This window comes from Scyliorhinus torazame, chromosome 14 (genome assembly GCF_047496885.1).
Source record: "Scyliorhinus torazame isolate Kashiwa2021f chromosome 14, sScyTor2.1, whole genome shotgun sequence".
Classification (NCBI taxonomy): domain Eukaryota; kingdom Metazoa; phylum Chordata; class Chondrichthyes; order Carcharhiniformes; family Scyliorhinidae; genus Scyliorhinus; species Scyliorhinus torazame.
In genome coordinates, this window is record NC_092720.1 from 13,348,494 (window position 1) to 13,373,888 (window position 25,395).

General features: G+C 48.5%; 2 protein-coding genes across 2 annotated transcripts in view; one reads left to right on the forward strand and one right to left on the reverse strand.

Annotated features, from left to right (window-relative positions):
* Positions 1–25,395, forward strand: part of dynlt2b (dynein light chain Tctex-type 2B) — an 832,392-nt gene that overhangs the window by 262,325 nt on the left and 544,672 nt on the right. The window lies entirely within an intron of this gene.
* The window catches only part of LOC140389524 (organic solute transporter subunit alpha-like), a 69,421-nt gene that overhangs the window by 37,753 nt on the left and 6,273 nt on the right, over positions 1–25,395 (reverse strand). Inside the window, exons 2-5 of the mRNA XM_072473704.1 lie at positions 18,522–18,613; positions 16,719–16,873; positions 8,064–8,137; positions 5,522–5,680 (exon numbers count right to left, since the gene is read on the reverse strand). Coding sequence (XP_072329805.1) covers positions 5,522–5,680; positions 8,064–8,137; positions 16,719–16,873; positions 18,522–18,613 — 480 coding nt within the window. The remainder of the gene's footprint in view (positions 1–5,521; positions 5,681–8,063; positions 8,138–16,718; positions 16,874–18,521; positions 18,614–25,395) is intronic.

Sequence of the window (25,395 nt, forward strand, 5' to 3'; positions counted from 1 at the left end):
GTGGGCAGCATGGTAGCACATGTGGCTGGCACTGTGGCTTCACAGCACCAGGGTCCCAGGTTCGAATCCCCGCTGGGTCACTGTCTGTGCGGAGTCTGCACGTTTTCCCCGTGTGTGCGTGGGTTTCCTCCGGGTGCTCCGGTTTCCTCCCACAGTCCAAAGACGTGCAGGTTAGGTGGACTGGCCATGATAAATTGCCCTTTGTGACCAAAAAGGCTGGGAGGGGTTATTGGGTTACGGGGAAGTGAGGGCTTAAGTGGGTCGGTGCAGACTCGATGGGCCAAATGGCCTCCTTCTGCTCTGTATGTTCTATGTTCTTGACATCAAGGCAGCATTTGACCGAGTGTGGCATCACGGAGCCCGAGCTAAACTGGAGTCAATGGGAATCAGGGGAAAATTCTCCACCGTTTGGAGTCATACCCGGCACAGAGGAAGAGGGTGGTGGTTCGGCAGCACAGTGGCACGGTGGTTAGCACTCCTGCCTCACGCCCCAAGGTTCAGTCCCGGCCCCGGGTCACTGTCCGTGTGGAGTTTGCACATTCTCCCCGTGTCTGCGCGGGTCTCACCCCAACAACCCAAAGATGTGCAGGGCAGGTGGGTTGGCCGCGCTAAATTGCCCCTTAATTGGAAAAAAAAGAATTGTGTACTCTAAATTTATTTTTTAAAAAGATGGTTGTGGTGGTCGGAGGTCAATCATCTCAGCTCCAGGACATCACCGCAGGAGTTCCTCAGGGTCGTGTCCTCGGCCCGAACATCTGCACCTGCTGAGATCTTCCAGCATTTTCTTTTTGGTTTCAGATTCCAGCATCCGCAGTAATTTGCTTTTCTCCATCTTCAGCTGCTTCATCAATGATCATTCCTCCATCATAAGGTCAGAAGTGGGGATGTTTGCGGATGACTGCACAATGTTCAGCACCATTCGTGACTCCTCAGATACTGAAGCAGTCCCTGTCCAAATGCAGCAAGACCTGGGCAATATTGAGCTGACAAGTGGCAAGTTACATCTGCGCCACACAAGTGCCAGGAAATGATGATCTCTAACAAGAGAGGATCTAGCCATCGCTCCTTGACATTCAATGACATTACCATCGCTGAATCCCCACAATCAATATCCTGGGGGTTACCACTGATCAGAAACTGAATTGAATTGGCCACATTAACACAGTGGCTATCAGAAGCTGCGAATTCTGTGCAACCCCACTGATGCACGATCAATGACCACTAAAGCGAGGTTGTAGTCCAACTGAAGGCTTTAATAAGCTAGATGTTGCCCCCAGCAGCTCAGGTACAGAATGAAGGCTGCTGGGGCGGCATGGGCTCTTATACCCCGTCTTGCAGGGCGGAGCTCCCGTTCAGCTTGACCACTAGGAAACATACAATATCTACCAATGGTGTTCCAGCATTACCAGATACCGTAATACCTCTACACAGACTACCACACCCTCCACCTGGAGGTTCCCCTCCAAGTCAATGACCCCGACTTGGAATACGGGGGTGAGTTTGAGCTTCTCCCTCTGCCATTAGAAAGGCGGTATGGGCTTGAAATTCGGAGAGAATCAGAAAATCTTCGCCGTCGCTGAATATTCACCGGAGGCTGGGGTGACGTCACGCAAATGCCATTTATAACCGGTTAACATAAACGTGAACCCTGCGGCCTTGCCTCCAACGAGGAGAGCTGAGTTGAGCAATCCGACAGCCATGAACTTCCAGCGGGCAGCGGAGAGGATGTGGGGGGACATTCACCTCGAGGCCAAGGTTGGGGTCAGTCACTCAACCTTGGGGGAAGGGGTCGCTAACAGACCTGACCTTCCGTTCACTTTAGGGTGCCCCTTGCTCTAAGGGGTCTGCAGGATGGCATGCAGGCATCGCTTCCTGTGCCCTGGGCTTGCGCTCGAAGCCCATCCTTAGTGGGAGCTGTAAGCTGGGTGGGAGGAGGTGAATACTGAGTGTCAGCACTGGGGGGCTGTGAGGTTCCTGTGTGGGGTTCCATGAGAGGCCAGGCTGTAAGGGCAGAGCGGGGGGATGGTGGGGGGGGGGGGTGTTTAGGAGTGGGTTGCATCCCTGCCTCATGAGGAATGAAGACCCTCTCTCTTTGGGAAGCTCGGCGGCAGTGTGGGTAGACCCCCCACACTCAGGCAGCACTGTGAGGACAAAGGGGTTAAGCCCGATGGAATATCAATTCCACTTGCCTGGGAAGCTTGACTGTCAGGAATTAGTGTGTTGGGCTGTGAAATGGGAGAATGAGGGTGCCCTCTTGGTCTGTGCTTGTCATGCTAATGGCAGGCTTCACTCTAATCAGCTGTGACTCGTCTACCACAAGGGGCAGTCATTTGTGTGATCTGCAACCTCACCCTTCATTGGCAAGTCAACTGTGCCAATGAGATCTGAAGAGCTAAACATCACTGCCATTGATTGAACGCCAATGTTCATCCAAGAGTGAACACCACACAGGATACACTGATGTGAACCCCAAAGCAAGGCTTCATGGTGAAGCTTATCATTACTCACCCCACTAAAGGTCTTAACAGGGGGTGTCTTTGAGGTGTCCCGTCAGGACGCAGACCCGGGTTCCATACATCCGCTCAATTTCCCTGGTTGAAGTTTTGGTTGGAGTTGGGGACATGTCGGGGCAAATTCGCCGCTGAGACTCTCGTGTCCAGGCGCCTCCCCCTGGTGGAGTTGAGAGGGATAACTGCGGGGATTTTCCAGTGTGAGAGGGGAGGGTGTGAGGTTTAGTGAAGAGGCCCTGACTAGGAGGGGAGGGCATGGGTGGAGGTCCCAGAGAGGCGGAGGGCTGAGGGTGCGGGCTCTGTGAGGAATCCTCACTGCTCACTCTGGTGTTTTTTATTTGGTGTATTATTCGGGAGAATTATGGAGCCTGTCGAGTTGACTTATCTAATCAGAGCGATCGAGTAGCTGCCGAGATGTGCCGCTGCACGTGGCCAGGACCCGGGCCCTGCAGAGGGGGGGGGGATGCTGAGCCTGGCCATGGACCGGGAGCAGTTCCGCAGATGGTGGAGCCCTCGTGGGAGACACGTCCGGCAAAGGAGCTTCTGACATTGGACAGGCTATCTCCAGATGTCGAAGCTTCAGGGACCGTCTGGTCCCGGGGGATGGGGGACCGCCTTTGCCAAGTCCTGTCAGAGTTGGCATCACCTGGAATTGGGGGGGGGGGGGGGGCACCCATGGGGGGGGGGGGCACCCATTGCCGTGGCCCTTAAAGTCACCGCCGTTCTGAACTTATATACAAACGGCTTGAGTGAATCACACACAAAAGCTCTTCAAGCGAGGGGCCCACTTGAACTGGGACCAGGTGACCCATGGGCTTCACCCACTAAGCAGAATACGCCAGGGGCAGGGGCCCCTGCCAGCAGCCGGGCGTCTTTACTGGGTCGTCAGTGTGGGAGGGGGAGGGACAACACCGCCATTCTCACACTGCACAGGGATGAAGACGCGGGTGTGCGCGGGGTTCACGGAGCACGGCGCCGTGACATCGCACGGTGAAGGATCTGCTGGTGATCAGAGTGTTTATTGAAAATGCTATATTGCACTGGTAACCTATCTTAACTATCTTAACCAGTGCCTTACACTTCCTCACCCTGGGATGGGACTCTCTCAGTCCGAGCAGCGAAGCTGTCACCCCTTCCTGATTCTCACAACTCTTTTGCAGTTCCATCAGCTCTGGACCCAGGGGCACATCATCGGTCTGGGGCTCAGCGAAGCCTTGGGCTCCGACATCCCTGTGAGTGCCGGATCCCTGGGTTGTCCCTCCTTCCACCAGCTGTGGATCGTCAGCCTTGAGGTTCCCACCAGTGAGGGACCCCGAAACCTGCCGACTCCTTAATCCCGCCGAGGTGTGAGGTATCTGCCCTGGTGGAGGGTGTGAGTGACAGGGATGACGTTTCCTCGATGATTATGTCGGAACCGTCTCCCCTCTGAACTGCTGGGGTCAGTGATATGCAGGGGGGGTGAGGATGGTCCGGGGCCTCTCTCCTGGTTGCCCTGCATGGGAGGGGGATAGCATTGGTACATCGCGGGGAAGGTTTATTCACATGAGGAATGGCCGTTTGTCCTGAGGGTCCTCCCTCTCGCCATCTGCACAGGTGCGGCCCTGCTCCTCCCCGGCCTCCTCGAGGGCTCTTTCCTCGTCGGAGGTGAGGGTGCGGAGCTCCCCCATGACTCCGGGGGTCTGTGCCCCCTCGGGTCGGTGGGCTCGATCCTGTCCTGCGGGTGTACAGAGTGTGGGTGGGTGTCCTGCCAAGTTCACATGGTTGAGGAGTGGAATGGGAGTGAGGATTTGAGGAGCAGAGTAGAGAATGGGGGGGGGGGAACCATGGGGAGTGGGCGTGAGGGGGGGGGGGCGAAGAGAGCCGCGTGACAGGTGGGTGACCCGCGAGGTGGCTGGCGGAGAGATCACCTTGTAGGTGCGAGGGGTGGGTGAGGGGGTGCAGTGAGAGACTGCAGGTGGCAGACTTACCCTGGCTACGTGACCAAGATCGCACATCTGATCCGGCACAGCTGCCCGTCCATGCAGCGAGCTGGCATTCACTAAAACCGCCTTACCCACCCAGGCGGGGGGTGGTCACCTTGATCGTCAGACACGTTGAGGAAGCGGGTAGAGGACATCCTGCCTCTGCCAACCAAAAATCTGGCCAGGGCCACCTCCCTCCCTCTGGGTGTCCCCTCACCTCCAGTAGAACTGGAACAAGTGCTGGGGGGGATGTTTATCTGGAGCCCCCGGTGATTGCGTTTGCCCGGGGTGAGCGAATCAGCAGGAGTCTGCCCAGAGCACACCGTGATTCACGTGGAGAAAAAAATCTCAAACCCCCGGGAGAAATCCTGTCGACTTGCTCTTTATGTCACAAGTGTCACAAGTAGGCTTACATTAACACTGCAATGAAGTTACTGTGAAAAGCCCCTAGTCGCCACATTCCGGCGCCTGTTCGGGTACACAGAGGGAGAATTCAGAATGTCCAATTCACCTCACAAGCACGTCTTTCGGGACTTGTGGGAGGAAACCGGAGCACCCGGAGGAAACCCACCCAGACACGGGGAGAACGTGCAGACTCCGCGCAGGCAGTGACCCAAGCCGGGAATCGAACCTGGGACCCGGCAGGTGTGGAGCCACAGTGCTAACCACTGTGCGGCCGAGCAGCCCCGCGGTTCTCACCTGTCCTGACGCATTGCCATTTTTTGGTAAGATTGCACCCTAATCACTGTTCCTTCACTGTCGCTGGGGTCCCACCCTAACAGCACAGTGGGTGTACCTACACCTCGAGGACTGCAGCGGTGCAAGAAGGCAGCTCACCACCTCATTCTGAAGGGCGACTAGTGATGGGCAGTAAATGCTGGGCTAGTGACGCGCACATCCCATAAATGAACAAGACAAAATGTTGATTCTGTGCCTTCACCGGCTGGAAACCACTTTGAGAAAGCCTGAGGTGGGGAAAGGTGCTATCGAAATGCAAACCTTTCTTTCCTTTTTCTCTCATTTGAAATGTTGTGGCTGGTGACCTCTCACCTGGTCATTCTCATGCGAGGGAGACAAGGACAGCAGCAGCAACACGGCCCCGTACTGACCGCGATGGTGACCGTCTCTAAGTGTTCCAACAGGGCTTCCTGTCCCTCGTAACCTTCCACAATCACCAGCAGCAGCAGATAAAAACAAACTGCAAAATACCTGGGGGAAATCGAGCGTGGGAAAGGTGGTTCAGACATTACACATCAAACATGGAGCAAACCAATATCAAACCCAGCATCCAGCAATATTTATTTTATTAACTATGGGGCCCAAGGACCATATTGTAGGATCAACTGCCACAGTTCAGTGTCTAGACATAGACTAAAGGTTTGTACTAGGATCAGGGGCGGGTATTAGGGTAGGGATAGGGAAGGGCTGTATGATAGTTCAGCCCATGTTTTTAGGGTGTATTGTGTATAGTATGGAGAGAGAGAGAGGGTAATAGAGAGTGTGTGATAGAGAGAGTGTGTGATGGAGAGAGTGTGTGATGGAGAGAGTGTGTGACGGAGAGAGTGTGTGATGGAGAGAGTGTGTGATGGAGAGAGTGTGTGATAGAGAGAGTGTGTGATAGAGAGAGTGTGTGATAGAGAGAGTGTGTGATGGAGAGAGTGTGTGATGGAGAGAGTGTGTGACGGAGAGAGTGTGTGATGGAGAGAGTGTGTGATGGAGAGAGTGTGTGATAGAGAGAGTGTGTGATAGAGAGAGTGTGTGACAGAGAGAGTGTGTGATGGAGAGAGTGTGTGATGGAGAGAGTGTGTGATGGAGAGAGTGTGTGATAGAGAGAGTGTGTGATGGAGAGAGTGTGTGATAGAGAGAGTGTGTGATGGAGAGAGTGTGTGATAGAGAGAGTGTGTGATGGAGAGAGTGTGTGATGGAGAGAGTGTGTGATAGAGAGAGTGTGTGATAGAGAGAGTGTGTGATAGAGAGAGTGTGTGATAGAGAGAGTGTGTGATGGAGAGAGTGTGTGATAGAGAGAGTGTGTGATAGAGAGAGCGTGTGATAGAGAGAGTGTGTGATGGAGAGTGTGTGATAGAGAGAGTGTGTGATAAAGAGAGTGTGTGATGGAGAGTGTGTGATGGAGAGTGTGTGATAGAGAGAGTGTGTGATAGAGAGAATGTGTGATAGAGAGAGTGTGTGATAGAAAGAGTGTGTGATGGAGAGTGTGTGATAAAGAGTGTGTGATAGAGAGAGTGTGTGATAGAGAGAGTGTGTGATAGAGAGAGTGTGTGATGGAGAGAGTGTGTGATGGAGAGAGTGTGCGATGGAGCGAGTGTGTGATGGAGCGAGTGTGTGATGGAGAGAGTGTGTGATAGAGAGAGTGTGTGATGGAGAGAGTGTGTGATGGAGAGAGTGTGTGATGGAGAGAGTGTGTGATGGAGAGAGAGAGATTCCAGACTGTGTACAAGGGTCCGCACTGTATATTAGGGTTGAATTTGTGCCTGAGGGTATTAGGATTGGGTTTGTGTATGAGGGTCCGGACTGTGTATTAGGATTGGGTTTGTGTATGAGGGTCTGGACTGTGTATTCAGTTGGGTTTGTGTATGAGGGTCCGGACTATGTATTAGGGCTGGGTTTGTGAATGAGGGTCCGGACTGTGTATTAGGCTTGGGTTTGTGAATGAGGGTCCGGACTGTGCATTAGGGTTGGGTTTGTGTATGAAGGTCTGGACTGTGTATTCAGGTTGGGTTTGTGTATGAGGGTCTGGACTGTGTATTAGGGTTGGGTTTGTGTATGAGGGTCTGGACTGTGTATTCTGGTTGGGTTTGTGTATGAGGGTGCGTACTCTCAATTGGGTTAGGATTAGGGTTAGGGTTAAGGTTAGGGTTAAGGTTAGGGTTAGTGTTAGGGTTTGGGTTAGGGTTAGGGATAGGGTTAGGCTTAGAGTTAGGCTTATGGTTGGGTTAGGGTTATGGTCTGGGCTGTGTGACAGAGCGTCACTGTGATTGGTGAGTTAGGGTTAGGGTTAGGGGTGAGGAGTTAGGGTTAGGGTTCGGGGTAGGGTTAGGGTCTGGACTGTGTGACAGAGCGTCACTGTGATTGGTGAGTTAGGGTTAGGGTTAGGGGTGAGGAGTTAGGGTTAGGGTTCGGGGTAGGGTTAGGGTCTGGACTGTGTGACAGAGCGTCACTTCGATTGATGAGTTAGGGTTAGGGTTAGGGTTAGGGTTAGGGTTAGGGTTAGGGTTAGGGTTCGGGTTAGGGTTAGGGTCTGGACTGTGTGACAGAGCGTCACATCGATTGGTGAGTTAGGGTTAGGGTTAGGGGTGAGGAGTTAGGGTTAGGGTTAGGGTTAGGGTCTGGACTGTGTGACAGATTAGGGTTAGGGTTAGGGCTAGGGTTAGGGTTAGGGTTAGGGTTAGGGTTAGGGTTAGGGTTCGGGGTAGGGTTAGGGTCTGGACTGTGTGACAGAGCGTCACTGTGATTGGTGAGTTAGGGTTAGGGTTAGGGGTGAGGAGTTAGGGTTAGGGTTAGGGTTCGGGGTAGGGTTAGGGTCTGGACTGTGTGACAGAGGGTCACTGCGATTGGTGAGGGATCTGCCACTTACGTTGCTGCCATCATATCGACAAACATAATTGCCCGAGGAACCCAGAGTCCCAGACAGGATGTGACACCAATGACCTGGAAGAGGATGAGACACTCACTGAGGATCTGGTCAGATAGAGGCTGGCGGACAATAGCAACATCTTACACCCTGTTTGTTAATCAGTAATAACCATGTGTGTGGGCCAACAAAAAGGCAGTGTTCTGTACTGAGAAACATTTGATAAACAGTCAGTCCCTGACACACTCTCTGTCTCATGTGTTAAGTTCTAACCCTATAATAACTGAGGGGCTGGGGAATGGAAGTGTTAGTGTATGTGTGTGAGATAGCCTCATTATGAGTTCTCCCAGTGAGCCAGAGAAGACACAGCCAGAGTGAGACAGCAAAGAGTGAGTTTGGGAATTTGAATCTAGGTGGGAATTGAATCAAATCAAATCAGTAAGCCAGCTCCTTTTAAATTTCAGGAGTTTAAATTAATTTAAATTAAGCTAGTATTGTGCAGTGTAGGTTAACAAGGGCTGCCCCACCCACTCACATAACTGGTTGGCAGTTAAGTGTCAGTCATTTTAAATCTACTTTGATCTAAAAGCAGGTGGGGAAGGGGAGTCAACGCAGGCCAATTTAAAAAGAGCAAATTGTAAATCACTCCCAGTGAGCCAGTGAAGACACAGCCAGAGTGAGACAGCAAAGAATGAGTTTGGGAATTTGAATCTAGGTGGGAATTGAAAGCTGGGTGGGGAGGAGGTGCTTTCTATCCCTGGTAGGTGACTGGTAAGTAGTTTTTCTGTTTTCTTTTTCTTTTCATGCTGCGGTTCATAAAGGGCAGGTCGTGCCTAACTAATTTAGTGGAATTTTGAGAGGACATTACCAGTGCGGTAGATAACGGGGAGCCAATGGATGTGGTATATCTGGATTTCCAGAAAGCCTTTGACAAGGTGCCACACAAAAGGTTGCTGCATAAGATAAAGATGCATGGCATTAAGGGGAAAGTAGTAGCATGGAGAGAGGATTGGTTAATTAATAGAAAGCAAAGAGTGGGGATTAATGGGTGTTTCTCTGGTTGGCAATCAGTAGCTAGTGGTTTCCCTCAGGGATCAGTGTTGGGTCCACAATTGTTCACAATTTACATAGATGATTTGGAGTTGGGGACCAAGGGCAATGTGTCCAAGTTTGCAGACGACACTAAGATGAGTGGTAAAGCAAAAAGTGCAGAGGATACTGGAAGTCTGCAGAGGGATTTGGATAGGCTAAGTGAATGGGCTAGGGTCTGGCAAATGGAATACAATGTTGACAAATGTGAGGTTGTCCATTTTGGTAGGAATAACATCAAAAGGGATTATTATTTAAATAATAAAATATTAAAACATGCTGCTGTGCAGAGACCTGGGTGTGCTAGTGCATGAGTCGCAAAAAGTTGGTTTACAGTTGCAACAGGTGATTAAGAAGGCAAATGGAATTTTGTCCTTCATTGCTCAAGGGATGGAGTTTAAGACTAGGGAGGTTCTGCTGCAATTGTATAAGGTGTTAGTGAGGCTCTCCTTACTTGAGAAAGGTTCAGTTTTGGTCTCCTTACTTGAGAAAGGACGTATTGGCACTGGAGGGTGTGCAGAGGAGATTCACTAGGTTAATCCCAGAGCTGAAGGGGTTGGATTACGAGGAGAGGTTGAGTAGACTGGGACTGTACTCGTTGGAATTTAGAAGGATGAGGGGGGATCTTATAGAAACATATAAGATTATGAAGGGAATAGATAGGATAGATGCGGGCAGGTTGTTTCTACTGGCGGGTGAAAGCAGAACTAGGGGGCATAGCCTCAAAATAAGGGGAAGTAGATTTAGGACTGAGTTTAGGAGGAACTTCTTCACCCAAAGGGTTGTGAGTCTATGGAATTCCTGGCCCAGTGAAGCAGTAGAGGCTCCCTCATTAAATGTTTTTTCGATAAAGATAGATAGTATTTTGAAGAATAAAGGGATTAAGGGTTATGGTGTTCGGGCCGGAAAATGGAGCTGAGTCCACAAAAGATCAGCCATGATCTCATTGAATGGTGGAGCAGGCTCGAGAGGCCAGATGGCCTACTCCTGCTCCTAGTTCTTATGTTCTTATGTTATGGAGGAATGTGTGGATGTGTGTGTACAATGGGTGTACAATGCATGGACATTGGGTGGACAAGGCTGTGCTGTTTTACATTGAAGAATAATCAATCTCCATTCTCTGTAAGCTATGCATGAACTTCATCTGATTGGAAAGTGGCGAATGTGACTCCTCTGTTCAAGGTGGGATGGGGACAGACAGCAGGAAAGGACAGGCCAGTCAGTTTAACATCTGTCCTCGGGAAAATACCAAAATCTATTATTCCGAGGTTATTGCTGGGCACTTTGAAAATCACAATACAAACATGGCTGTGGGTGTCGCTGACAAGGTCAGCATTTGTCACCCATCCCTATTGCCCTGGAGCTGAGTGGCTTGTCTATTTCAGAGGGAAGCTACGAGTCAGCCACGTTGCTGTGGGTCTGGACATGTAGGCCAGACCGGGTAAGGACGGCAGTTTTCCTTCCCTAAGGGACATTAGTGAACCAGATGGGTTTTTACAAAAATCGACGATAATTTCATGGTCATCATTCCTGAGATCTTAGTTCCAGATTTAAGTTCCACCAGCAGCTGTGATGGGCTTTGAACCCAGATAATCAGACTGGGTCTCTGGATTATTAGTCCAGTGATACGCTGACCACACCACCACCAGGGATGGCGGGACTGTCATGTGAGGAGAGATTGTCTAGGTTAGGATTGTTCTCGCTGGAGTTCAGAAGAATGAGGGGGGATCTCATAGAGACTTATAAAATTCTAACAGGACTAGACAGGGTAGATGCAGGGAAGATGTTACCAATGATGGGTGTGTCCAGAACCAGGGGTCACAGTCTGAGGATTCAGGGTAAACCATTTCGGACAGAGATAAGGAGACATTTCTTCACCCAAAGAGTGTTGAGCCTGTGGAATTCATTACCACAGGAAGTAGTTGATGCTAAAACTTTGAATATATTCAAGAGGCAGCTGGATATAGCACTTGGGGAGAATGGGATCAAAGGCTATGGGGAGAAAGCAGGATTAGGCTATTGAGTTGGTGATCAGCCATGATCGTGATGAATGGCGGAGCAGGCTAGAAGGGCCAAAAGACCTCCTCCTGCTCCTATCTTCCATGTATCTAGGTATCCCCTTTGTGCAGAGGTGGTGTGTGACTAATTTATTAGAGGTTTTTGAGGAAATAACAAGAAACGTGGTTAAAGGAGAATCTGTGGATGTGCTGTATGTAAATTTCTAGAAGGCATTTGACATGGTGTCACATCAAAGGTTACTACACAAAATAAGGGCTTGTGATGTAGGGGGTGACATATTGCATGGATAAAGGATTGGTTAGCTAACAGGTTGCAGAGAGTAAGCATATATGTGCCATCTTTGCCACTCTACTAAGTGTGACGAGTGGAGTGACAAAAAGATAAGTGCTGGGACCTCAACTATTTACAATTTAGATTAATGGCTTAGATGAAGGGACTGAATGCATGGTTGCTAAATTTGCTGATGGCTCAAAAGATTGATAGGAAAGTATAGAGTGAAGAGTACACAAAGAGACTGTGAAGGGATATAAACAGGTTAAGTCACTGCGCAAACATTTGGCAGATGAAGTATAACCGTGGGAAAATATGAACTTGTCCCCTTTGGCTGAAAGAATAAAAAAATAGTATATTATTTAAATATAGAAGAGATTGCAGAGTACTGAGTACAGAGGGATCTGGGTGGCCTGGTACATGAATCACGGAAAGTGATTCTGCAGGTACAGCAAGTGATTAGGAAGACAAATGGAATGTGGAGGTTTATTATTGAAATGACTGGAATATAAAAGTAGGGATGTTTTGCCACAGTTGTACCGGCCATTGGCGAGACCACATCTTGATACCGTGCACAGTTTCAGTCTCCTTATTTAAGAAAGGACATAGAAGTATAGAAAATAGGAGCAGGAGGAGACCATTCGGCCCTTCGCGCCTGCTTCGTCATTCATTATGATCATGGCTGATCATCAAGTTCAATACCCTGATTCCGCCTTCTCCCCATATCCCTTGATTCCTTTAGCCCCAAGAGCTATGTCTGATTCGTTCTTGAAATTACACAACATTTTGGCCTCAACTACTTTCTGTGATAGTGAATTCCACAGATTCACCAATCTCTGAATGAAGAAATTTCTCCTCATCTCAGTCCTAAAAGGTTTACTCCTTATCCTCAAACTATGACGCCTAGTTGTGGACCCTCCCACCATCGGGAACATTCTTTCTGAATCTACACTGACTAATCCTGTTAGAATTTAATAAGTTTCTATGAGACCCCCCCTCACTCGCCTAAACTCCAATGAATATAATCCTAACCGACTTAGTCTCTCCTCATACGACCGTCCCGCCATCCCAGGAATCAGCCTGGGGAACCTTCGCTGCACTCCCTCCATAGCAAGAACATCCTTCCTCAGATAAGGAGACCAAAACTGCCCACAATACTCCAGGTGTGGCCTCACCAATGCCCTGTACAATTGTAGTAAAATATCCCAATTCCTAACTCAAATCCTCTCACTTTATCCTCACATTTATCCACATTATACTGCATCTGCCATGCATGTGCCCACTCACTCAGCCTGTTCAAATCTCACTGAAGCATCTCTGCATCCTCCTCACAGCTCACCCTCCCCCCCAACTTTGTATCATCTACAAATTTGGAGATAATACGTTTAGTTCCCTCGTCCAAATATTTAGTATATAATGTGAACAGTTGGGCTCCTAGCACAGATCCCTGTAGTACCCCATTAGTCATTGCCTGCCAATCTATTTGTCATTGGCAAATAGGGTTAAGGAAAATCCTAAGGCTTTTTACACGTACATAAAAAGCAAGAGGGTAGCCAGGGAAAGGGTTGGCCCACTGAAGGATAGGCAAGGGAATCTATGTGTGGAGCCAGAGGAAATGGGTGAGGTACTAAATGAATACTTTGCATCAGTACTCACCAAAGAGAAGGAATTGGGAGATGTTGAGTCTGGAGAAGGGTGTGTAGATAGCCTGGGTCACATTGAGATCCAAAAAGATGAGGTGCTGGGCGTTTTGAAAAATATTAAGGTAGATAAGTCCCCAGGGCCTGATGGGATTTACCCCAGATTACCGAAGGAGGCTAGAGAGGAAATTGCTGAGGCCTTGACAGAAATCTTTGGATCCTCACTGTCTTCAGGTGATGTCCCGGAGGACTAGAGAATAGCCAATGTTGTTCCTTTGTTTAAGAAGTGTAGCAAGGATAATCCAGGGAACTGCAGGCCGGTGAGCCTTATGTCAGTGGTAGGGAAATTACTGGAGAGAATTCTTCGAGACAGGATCTACTGCCATTTGGAAGCAAATGGACGCATTAGTGAGAGGCAACATGGTTTTGTGAAAGGGAGGTCGTGTCTCACTAACTTGATAGAGTTTTTCGAGGAGGTCACAAAGATGATTGATGCAGGTAGGTCAGTGGATGTTGTCTATATGGACTTCAGTAAGGCCTTTGACAAGGTCCCTCATGGTAGACTAGTACAAAAGGTGAAGTCACACGGGATCAGGGGTGAGCTGGCAAGGTGGATACAGAACTGGCTCGGTCATAGAAGGCAGAGAGTAGCAATGGAAGGGTGCTTTTCTGATTGGAGGACTGTGACTAGTGGTGTTCCGCGGGGATCAGTGCTGGGACCTTTGCTGTTCGTAGTATATATAAATGATTTGGAGGAACATGTAACTGGTCTGATGAGTAAGTTTGCAGATGACACAAAGGTTGGTGGAATTGCGGACAGCGATGAGGACTGTCAGAGGATACAGCAGGATTTAGATCGTTTGGAGACTTGGGCGGAGAGATGGTAGATGGAGTTTAATCCGGACAAATGTGAGGTAATGCATTTTGGAAGATCTAATGCAGGTAGGGAATATTCAATGAATGATAGAACCCTCAAGGGTATTGACAGTCAGAGAGATCTAGGTGTACAGGTCCACAGGTCACTGAAAGGGGCAACACAGGTGGAGAAGGTAGTCAAGAAGGCATACGGCATGCTTGCCTTCATTGGCCCGGGCATTGAGTATAAGAATTGGCAAGTCATGTTGCAGCTGTATAGAACCTTAGTTAGGCCACACTTGGAGTATAGTGTTCAATTCTGGTCGCCACACTACCAGAAGGATGTGGAGGCTTTAGAGAGGGTGCAGAAGAGATTTACCAGGATGTTGCCTGGTATGGAGGGCATTAGCTATGAGGAGAGTTTGAATATACCCGGTTTGTTCTCACTGGAACGACGGAGGTTGAGGGGTGACCTGATAGAGGTCTACAAAATTATGAGGGGCATAGACAGGGTGGATAGTCAGAGACTTTTTCCCAGGGTAGAGGGGTCAATTACTAGAGGGCATAGGTTTAAGGTGAGAGGGGCAAGGTTTAGAGTAGATATACGAGGCAAGTTTTTTACACAGAGGGTAGTGGGTGCCTGGAACTCGCTGCCGGAGGAGGTGGTGGAAGCAGGGATGATAGTGACATTTAAGGGGCATCTTGACAAATACATGAATAGGATGGGAATAGAGGGATATGGACCCCGGAAGTGTAGAAGATTTTAGTTTAGTCAGGCAGCATGGTCGGCGCAGGCTTGGAGGGCCGAAGGGCCTGTTCCTGTGCTGTACATTTCTTTGTTCTTTGTTCAATCGGATAAAGACTCATTCATTCCTTTAGGTTCCTGTCTTCTAAGCAGCTTTCTATCCATCTAAAGACACTACACGTAATCGCATGAGCTTTAACTTTACATAGTAATCTGCTGTGTGAGACCTTGTCGAAAGCCTTCTGAAAGTTTAAGTAAACCACATCCACCGGTCTCCCTGGTCAACTTTACTAGTTACATCTCCAGAGAACTCCGGTAGTTTGTTAAGCATGATTTCCCTTTAGTAAATCCATGCTGACTTTGTCTGATTACACCATTGTTTTCCAAATGCTGTGTTACAAAATCCTTGCAATGGACTCCAGCAACTTCCCCAATACCAACATTTGGCTCTCTGGCCTATAATACTGTTTTCTCCCGACCTCCCTTTTTTGAATCGCGGGGTTACATTCGCGACCCTCCAATCTGTAGAAACCATTCCAGAGTCCAAAGAATTTTGGGAAATGACCACCAATGGTTCTACTATTTCTAGGGCCACTTCCGTAAATACTCTGGGATGAAGATTATCAGACCCTGGAGATTTATCCACCTTCAATCCCATTAATTTCCCCAAAACCATTTCACTACTAATATTAATTTCCTTCAGCTCCTCACTGAAACTTGTGTTTCTCAGGCATTTTGGTTCATTATTCATTTCTTCCTTAGTGAAGACAGAAACAAAGTACGGATTTAGTTCCTCAGCCATTTCCTTTTTCCCCGTTTATGAATTCCCCCGTTTCTGACTGTAAGGGACCTACATTCGTTTTTATCAATCCTTTTCTCTTTACATACATATATAGAATTTTACAGTCAGTTTTTATGTTCCCCACTGCTTACTTTCATATTTTATTTTCCGCTTCTCAATCAATTCCTTGTTCTGCCTTTGCTGAATTTTAAACTGCTCCCAATCCTCAGGCCTATTGCTTTTTCCAGCTCATTTGTACGCCTCCTCTTTGAATCTAATGCAATCTCTAATTTCCCTTGTAAGCCATGGATTGGCCACAGTTCCCACAGAATCCATTTTGGATCCTGGTCAGCTACAGAACGACAATCATGCGTTTGGGGGAAATATATTAACATGAATCGAGGATTTTGTTGATGGATTGAAGACAGAGAACAGGAATAAACCAGACATTTTCATGTTGGCAGCTTGTCACCAGCAGAGAATGGCTTGGATCAGTCATTGGGCCTCAGCTATTTGGGGTGGCAGAGTGGCACAGTGGTTAGCACTGCAGCCTCACAGCATCAGGGACCCGAGTTTAATTCCAGCCTTGGGTCGCTGTCTGTGCGGAGTCTGCACATTCTCCCCGTGTCTGCGTGGGTTTTCTCCGGGTGCTCCGGTTTCCTCCCACGATCCAAAGATGTGCAGGTTAGGTGGATTGGCCATGCTGAATTGTCCCTTAGTGTCCAAAAGATTAGGTGGGGTTACAAGCTAGGGTGGGGGCATGAGTCTAGGTAGGTTATCTTTCAGAGGTTCGATGCAGATTTGATGGGCGAATGGCCTTCTTCTGCATGGCATAGATTGTATGATTTCCAATCTATATTCATGGTTTAAATTTGGGGACCGAGTGTAATGTGTATGGGTTTGCTGGTGATGCAAGGTTAGGTGGGAAGGTAAGCTGTGAGGAGGACACAAAAGGATATAGACAGGTTACGTCAGTGAGCAAGACTGTGGAAATGGAATACAACCTGGGGAAGAGTCACGCTCCCCACTTTCAAAGGAAAATTTTTTAAAATTTTAATGGGTAAAGATGGCAAAGCCTGGGCATCCATAAGGGACTTGGGTGTCCTTGTCCATGGAACGTTCGGAGGGCTGGGAGGACGATCGTGTGGAGCACAAACAGCAGCCTGGATCAATAGGGCCGAATGGCCTGGTTGTGTTCTGCAAATTCAGCGTGATTCCTTACATTTCCTCAGTTAACTTTGCGGCAAAGGTAAACTCACCGTTGGCGCTGCGCTGATCCACACTAAAGTCTTCATCTTAAAGGGACATCTCACTTTCTTCAGCAGGTAATAAGTGTTCTCCAGGTAGATGACGACAGACAACACAGTCATGGCCGTCAATGCAGCAAAGACACCAATATCCAGCCAGGTCAGTTCTACACAAGGACAGGAACAAGAAAAATGAAGTCAGAAGTTTGACTCCAGAAGCACTGCTCTCATGGAGCAAGTGCCAGAGAATAGGATCACGTGAAAGCTCATCATCTATTAAAGAGCGCCAGGCCCAGATGGTAGGCCACCGAGTTAGAAAGTCAAGGTTAAAATCCCCCCAAGTCCACAGACTTGAGTGCATAAGCTAGGCCAACACTGAGGGAGTGCTGCAGTGTCGGAGGTACCTTTTGTGGGGGAGTTGTTAAACGAAAGCCTCCCAAGGTGGATCTAAAAGTGTTCATCTCAACCGCAGGAAGGAGATACATAGAAACCTGGGAAATGTTGCAGCTCAGGGAGAGGCCATTCGGCCCATCGTTTCTGCGCCAGCCAGATAAAAAAAACTAGCTGCTAACTTTAATCCCATTCTCCAGCCCGAGCAGTTTACCACACTTCAGCTGCTGATACGGCTAAATTTAAAATGAGTTGAGTGTTCCAGCTTCACCCGCTAACTGAGGCAGGGAATCCCAGATGCACACCACCCTCTGGGTGGGAAGAATTTCCTCTTGTCCCCTCTAATGCTTCTCCCAATCGCCTGACCCCTCAGCTGGGGCAAACAGGTCTTTCCTCTTTACCTTGACTAGGCCCGACATAATTTTGTTAACCACCCTGGCGCCCTGGACCAATATTAAAAGGTTTGAATAGAATAGAATAGAATCCCTAACGGGCCACATGTTCTGGGCATGCCCGAAGCTTAGGGGATTTTGGCAGAGGTTTGCAGATGTCATGGCCCCGAGTCCAGAGGTGGCGATTTACGGGTTGTTGGAAGACCCGGGAATCCAGGAGGAGAAAGAGGCAGACGTTCCGGCCTTTGCTTCCCTGGTAGCCCGGAGATGGATACTATTAGCTTGGAGGGACTCAAAGCCCCCGAAGTCGGAGACCCGGCTATCGGACATGGCGAGCTTTCTCTGTCTGGAGAAAATCAAGTTCGCCTTGAGAGGGTCACTGCCAGGGTTCGCCCGGAGGTGGCAACCGTTCGTCGACTTCTTCGCATAAAATTAATCGTCAGCAGAGAAAAAGGGTGGGGGGGGGGGGCAGTTGGGGTTTAGTTTAATTTAGAGTACGGGTTTAGAAAAGGTGGGGCTTGAGAGGGAGAAAGACGGCTTTTGCACCATGTTTATAATTGTATGTACATTGTTTCTTCTGTTACTGTTATAAAACCATAAATACCTTAATAATGTTTATTAAAAAAAAGAATCCCTATCGCGCAGAAGGAGACCATTCGGCCCATCGAGTCAGCACCGACCTTCCGAAAGGGAAGTCTATCGAGGCCCACTCCCCCACCTTATCCCCGTAACCCCACCTCACAACTTTGGACACTAAGGGAAATTTAGCATGGCAAATCCCCCTAACCTTTTGATGACCTTTTGTCAGAAATGATCTAACAAGGCCATTGGCCTGAAATGTGAACTCTGTTCCTGTCTCCGCAGGTACTGCCTGATCGCCAGCGTATTCCCAGCATTGGCTGTTTTTGTTCCAGTATCTGTGGGATTTTTCCTGGTCAGCTCCTGGTGATTAATCTCAAAGTGACCTTGGTCTTAACCCCTCCACCTGGATTTCTCAATCAAAGACCAATTGTGGACCTTATTTGTGACTTACGTAATATTAGGTTGATGGATCTCGGCGGAGGTAAGAAACAAGCCTCGGAAACATTGAATTTCTCAATTTGTTCGATGATGTCAGGAGTAAGCCTTCAAAACAAGTTAAACAAAATAAAAACCATTGGTTAAACTCTTTGAGTGGGCAAATGCACGGCAGATGCAGTATAATGGGGATAAATGTGAGGTTACCCATTTTGGCACCTAAAACAGGAAGCAGATTATTATCTGAGTGGCTGTAGATTGAGGGAGGGGAATGGGCAACAAGACCTGGGCATCCTCATACACCAGTCGCTGAAGGTAAGCATGCAGGTACAGCAGGGGTAAAGGCAAATGGTATGGTGTCCTTCATTGCGAGAGGATTTGAGTACAGGAGTAGTGTCAGTCACCCTGGTTAGCTGAGGTCTGTATAAAAGACAGACAGAAAGCGCACTCAGTAAGCTGTGCGCAAGTGAAGGAGACACAGCCGGAGTGAGACACATCCAGCGTGGGAATTTGGAACTTGGTCATTTGGTGCAGTGAGGTAATTCGGTGCAGAGTGGGAGAAGGTGCTTTTTCCCTACTGTTTTGTTCTCTCTCTTTATTCTGGCCTATAACTTTTAATCTGCACGGAGAGAACCAGAGAGCATCTGAGAACCTGGGAAGGTAAGTGATTTTTATTCATTTTTATTTTTATTACCTCTTCAAATTGTGTGTGTGTGTGGGGGGGGGGGGGGGGGGGGGGGTAACTGAAGTGACATCACAGTAAAGCTGTGACCTGATTGGCCGGTTGGGAATCTACACAAAATTTAAAAATTAAGCATTCTTAAACTCATTAAACATAATTACTTAATTATAATTTAGAGGGGTATCTAAGACAGAGATCGGAGTACTGTATTTAGCTTTCACATTTATAGTAGAAATCTAGTGCTAGGAAACATAGAGTTAACAGTAACTTTTTTAAAAAAAAGTTTTAAATTTACTTTACTAATTAATTAGATGTCAATTAGAGGGGTGCAGTGCGCTGACTGTGAGATGTGGCAGGTCCGGGAGGCTTCCAGCGTCCCGGATGGCTTCATCTTCAGAAAGTGCACCCAACTAGAGCTCCTCACAGACCGCATGGTTCGGTTGGAGCAGCAGTTGGATGCACTTAGGAGCATGCAGGTGGCGGAAAGCATCATAGATCGCAGTTATATAAATGTGGTCACAACCAAGGTGCAGGCAGAGAAATGGGTGACTACCAGAAAGGGCAGGCAGTCAGTGCAGGAATCCCTTGTGGTTGTCCCCCTCTCGAACAGGTATACCCCTTTGGATACTGTCGGGGGGAATAGCCTATCAGGAGACAACAGCAGCTGCCAGAGCAGTGGCACCATGGATGGCTCTGATGTTCAGCAGGGAGGGTCAAAGAGCAGAAGAGCAATAGTCATAGGTGACTCTATAGTCAGGGGCATGGATAGGCGCTTCTGTGGACGTGAAAGAGACTCCAGGATGGTATGTTGCCTCCCTGGTGCCAGGGTCCAGGATATCTCCGAACGGGTAGCGGGCATTCTGAAGGTGGAGGGCAAACAGGCAGAGGTCGTTGTACATATTGGTATTAATGACTTAGGCAGGAAGGGGCATGAGGTCCTGCAGCAGGAGTTCAGGGAGCTAGGCAGAAAGGTAAAAGACAGGACCTCTAGGGTTGTAATCTCAGGATTACTCCCTGTGCCATGTGCCAGTGAGGCTAGAAATAGGAAGATAGAGCAGCTAAACACGTGGCTAAACAGCTGGTGTAGGAGGGCGGGTTTCCGTTATCTGGACCACTGGGAGCTCTTCCGAGGAAGATGTGACCTATATAAGAAGGACGGGTTGCATCTAAACTGGAGAGGCATAGATATCCTGGCCGCGAGGTTTGCTAGTGTCACACGGGAGGGTTTAAACTAGTATGGCAGGGGGTGGGTACCGGAGCAATAGGTCAGAAGGTGAAAGCATTGAGGGAGAACTAGGGAATAGGGCCAGTATGGCTCTGAGGCAGAGCAGACAGGGAGAAGTTGCTGAACACAGCGGGTCTGGTGGCCTGAAGTGCAAATGTTTTAATGCAAGAAGTATTACGGGTAAGGCAGATGAACTTAGAGCCTGGATTAGTACTTGGAACTATGATGTTGTTGCCATTACAGAGACCTGGTCGAGGGAAGGGCAGGATTGGCAGCTAAACGTTCCAGGATTTAGATGTTTCAGGCGGGATAGCAGGGGGTGTAAAAGGGGTGGCGGAGTTGCGCTACTGCTCAGGGAGAATATCACAGCTACGGGAGGACACCTCAGAGGGCAGCAAGGCTATATGGGTAAAGATCAGGATTAAGAAGGGTGAAGTCACAATGTTGGGGGTTTACTACAGGCCTCCCAACAGCCAGCGGGAGATAGAGGAGCAGATAGGTAGACAGATTTTGGAAACGAGAAAAAACAACAGGGTTGTTGTGATGGGAGACTTCAACTTCCCCAATATTGACTGGGACTCATTTAGTGCTAGGGGCCTGGACGAGGCACAGTTTGTAAGGAGCATCCAGGAGCGCTTCTTAAAACAATATGTAGACAGTCCAACTAGGCTGTACTGGACCTGGTATTAGGGAATGAGCCCAGCCAGGTGGTAGGAGTTTCAGTAGGGGAGCATTTTGGGAACAGTGACCACAATTCAGTAAGTTTTAAAGTGCTGGTGGACAAGGATAAGATTGGTCCTCGGGTGAATGTGCTAAATTGGGGGAAGGCTAATTATAACAATATTAGGCTGGAACTGAAGAACCTAGATTGGGGGAGGATGTTTGAGGGTAAATCAACATCTGACATGTGGGAGGCTTTCAAACGTCAGTTGAAAGGAATTCAGGACCGGCATGTTCCTGTGAGGAAGAAGGATAGATACGGCAAATTTCGGGAACATTGGATAACGAGACATATTGTAGGCCTCATCAAAAAGAAAAAGGAGGCATTTGTCAGGGCTAGAAGGCTGGGAACAGACAAAGCCTGTGTGGAATATAAGGAAAGTAGGAAGGCACTTAAGCAAGGAGTCAGGAGGGCTAGAAGAGGTCACGAAAAGTCATTGGCAAATAGATAAGTCCCCAGGGCTGGATGGGATCTACCCCAGAATACTGAAGGAGGCTAGAGAGGAAATTGCTGAGGCCTTGACAGAAATCTTTGGATCCTCACTGTCTTCAGGTGATGTCCCGGAGGACTGGAGAATAGCCAATATTGTTCCTCTGTTTAAGAAGGGTAGCAAGGATAATCCAGGGAACTACAGGCTGGTGAGCCTTACGTCAGTGGTAGGGAAATTACTGGAGAGAATTCTTCGAGACAGGATCTACTCCCATTTGGAAGCAAATGGACGTATTAGTGAGAGGCAGCACGGTCTTGTGAAGGGGAGGCTGTGTCTCACTAACTTGATAGAGTTTTTCGAAGAGGTCACAAAGATGATTGATGCAGGTAGGGCAGTGGATGTTGTCTATATGGACTTCAGTAAGGCCTTTGACAAGGTCCCTCATGGTAGACTGGTACAAAAGGTGAAGTCACATGGGATCAGGGGTGAGCTGGCAAGGTGGATACAGAACTGGCTAGGTCATAGAAGGCAGAGAGTAGCAATGGAAGGGTGCTTTTCTAATTGGAGGGCTGTGACTGGTGGTGTTCCGCAGGGATCAGTGCTGGGACCTTTGCTGCTCGTAGTATATATAAATGATTTGGAGGAAAATGCAACTGGTCTGATTAGTAAGTTTGCAGACGGCACAAAAGTTGGTGGAATTGCGGATAGCGATGAGGACTGTCAGAGGATACAGCAGGATTTAGATCGTTTGGAGACTTGGGCGGAGAGATGGCAGATGGAGTTTAATCCGGACAAATGTGAGGTAAACATTTTGGAAGGTCTCATGCGGGTAGGGAATATACAGTGAATGGTAGAACCCTCAAGAGTATTGAAAGTCAGAGAGATCTAGGTGTACAGGTCCACAGGTCACTGAAAGGGGCAACACAGGTGGAGAAGGTAGTCAAGAAGGCATACAGCATGCTTGCCTTCATTGGCCGGGGCATTGAGTATAAGAATTGGCAAGTCATGTTGCAGCTGTATAGAACCTTAGTTCGGCCACACTTGGAGTATAGTGTTCAATTCTGGTCGCCACACTACCAGAAGGATGTGGAGGCTTTAGAGAGGGTGCAAAAGAGATTTGCCAGGATGTTGCCTGGTATGGAGGGCATTAGCTATGAGGAGAGTTTGAATATACCCGGTTTGTTCTCACTGGAACAACGGAGGTTGAGGGGTGACCTGATAGAGGTCTACAAAACTATGAGGGGCATAGACAGGGTGGATAGTCAGATACTTTTTCCCAGGATAGAGGGGTCAATTACTAGGGGGCATAGGTTTAAGTTGCGAGGGGCAAGGTTTTGAGGAGATGTACGAGGCAAGTTTTTTACACAGAGGGTAGTGGGTGCCTGGAACTCGCTGCCGGAGGAGGTGGTGGAAGCAGGGACGATAGTGACATTTAAGGAGCATCTTGACAAATACATGAATAGGATGGGAATAGAGGGATACGGACCCAGGAAGTGTGGAAGATTTTAGTTTTGACGGGCAGCATGGTCGGCGCGGGCTTGGAGGGCCGAAGGGCCTGTTCCTGTGCTGTATGTTTCTTTGTTCTTTGTTCTTTGAAAGAGCACTCTAGCTCAACCCACACTCCTGCCCTATCTCCGCAATCCTGTAACCCCACCCAACCTTCACATCCCTGAACACTAAGGGGCAATTTTAGCACGGCCAATGCACTGAACCTGCACATCTTTGGACTGTGGGAGGAAACCCACGAAGACACGGGGAGAACATGCAAACTCCACACAGACAGTTCCCCAAGGTCGGAATTGAACCCGGGTCTCTGGCGCTGTGAGACAGCAGTGCACTAATCACTGAGACCACTAATATCTACCTCGGTAACATTGCCCGACTTCACCCGCATCTCAACAATAAGATGATAAGACAGTGGAGCAGGAGTAGGCCATTTGGGGCTCAGAGCCTGCTCTGCCATTGAATAAGATCATGGCCGCCCTGTTTATGGCCCCCCAAACCCTTGACTTCCTTGTCGGTCAAAGAAAACTGGCTAACTCAACCCTGAGTATATCCAATGGCCCAGCCCCCACTGGGGGAGAGAATTGAACCCGGGTCTCTGGCGCTGTGAGACATGCAGCTATGAGGCGCACATCAAATCTCGTGGTGGAGTGGGCAGGAAGTGTTGATTCAGTCTCATCCAACATGGGTGACAGGCAGCTGACTAAGGTATGAAAAGGAAGGGGAAGGCAGCCCCCACTGACCTGAACATCCAGGAACAGGTCCACCTGCGTCATAATAATGAATTGAAACACATCGAATTGAATCCAGAAATATTGGACTTTAAATAAGACCTGAGTTTCTTTTAAGTGGACACAGAAATCATTGCCTGGGTTGTTGCAGTGATCCTCGAAGAGACAATGGGACCACCCCTGTTACCAGACAAGGTACTTCTAAAAGCATCCATAAGCTAATTGCCATCTCCGGTGGAGACAATGGCTATCTTATCAAGAGATTCTCTGTATTATGCTCAGGTGGATGTTTGTGGATTTGCCTTTCCACGTGGAATATCCAAAGAATGGGCTAAAAGCCCGTTGAAAACTGCCCCTGGTTGTCTGGCTGTGTGTGTGTGTGTGTGTGTGTGTGTGTGTGTGTGTGTGCTCTGTATGGGCAATTGTTGGAAGCTTTGACATAGAAATAAAAGCCAATAAACACCCCTGCAAATACCTTTTTGCAGAAATATCTCTATCTCTTTGACTGTGGAAGTCAGCCAAGTCTGCAAGGACGTAACTAAGAGAGATCTGGGAAGTTTCTATGCCGAACTATTGAACACTAGAATCGCAAAACTGACTACTCACCTACTGAAGTCAGCGTCACTGGAATCTCGAATTGCAGCGGCCACATCACGCAATCGTTTACTCCTCACAAGTCAAGGATGGTTCCACATCCCTTTTTCATACATTTCCTTACCTTGAACTCAGTTCTCCTTTCTAATCTGTACCAATGTTTTTGCAGGCGCTGTACTATTTTCTTGCCGTTAGTAATTAATAAACTCGCTCCAGCTTTCACTCCAGGAAGCCCGGGTTAAATTGACTCTTTTCAAAACAAAACTATTGGGTTGGAGAAAAGGGATCCTTTGTAGATTAAAATCCAGCAACGGAGGGGATTGAATAAAGACCGGGGAGGGGTGGGGGGGAAGAGAGATCTGGGATTGTAACAATTTGGGGGTATCCCAGTTGTACGGTGACAAGTCGAGGGGTCTATCCCGGATCAACTATTTTGTGGAGCCTCACCTGGGGTGGGTGGTGAAACCAGGTGAGTGCCACTGATGTACGGTGGTGAAGCAGAATGTCCTAAATTCCCCTTGACGGTGTGCGGGGCTAAATTTGGTGTGGGGGACAAGATTCCAGCATGTTGGCCTTTTAGTGACCATTGATGAGATGCTCAATCGACCTTTAACTGCGTGTGAAAGTCGAGGGAACATTCCAAACTAATTTCCCAGTGTCGGCATGTTGATTTTTGGCCTCCCGTTAAATCACCCGCCTGCCCACGTGTCCCGCTGTTGGTGGGAACAGAAATTCTACTCTGTGTTTCGGGGAATGAGAAGCCTTCTTATTGGAACACATGAGATCCCGAGGGGACCTCATTGGGTGAATTCCTGGAAGATGCTTCCTCTAGAACTAAAAATAGGGGACACTGTTAAAGAATAATAATAATCTTTATTGTCACAAGTAGCCTTACACCAACACTGCAATGAAGTTACTGTGAAAAGCCCCTAGTCACCACACTCCGGCGCTTGTTCGGGTACACAGAGGGAGAATTCAGAGGGCGGGATTCTCCACTCCCACGC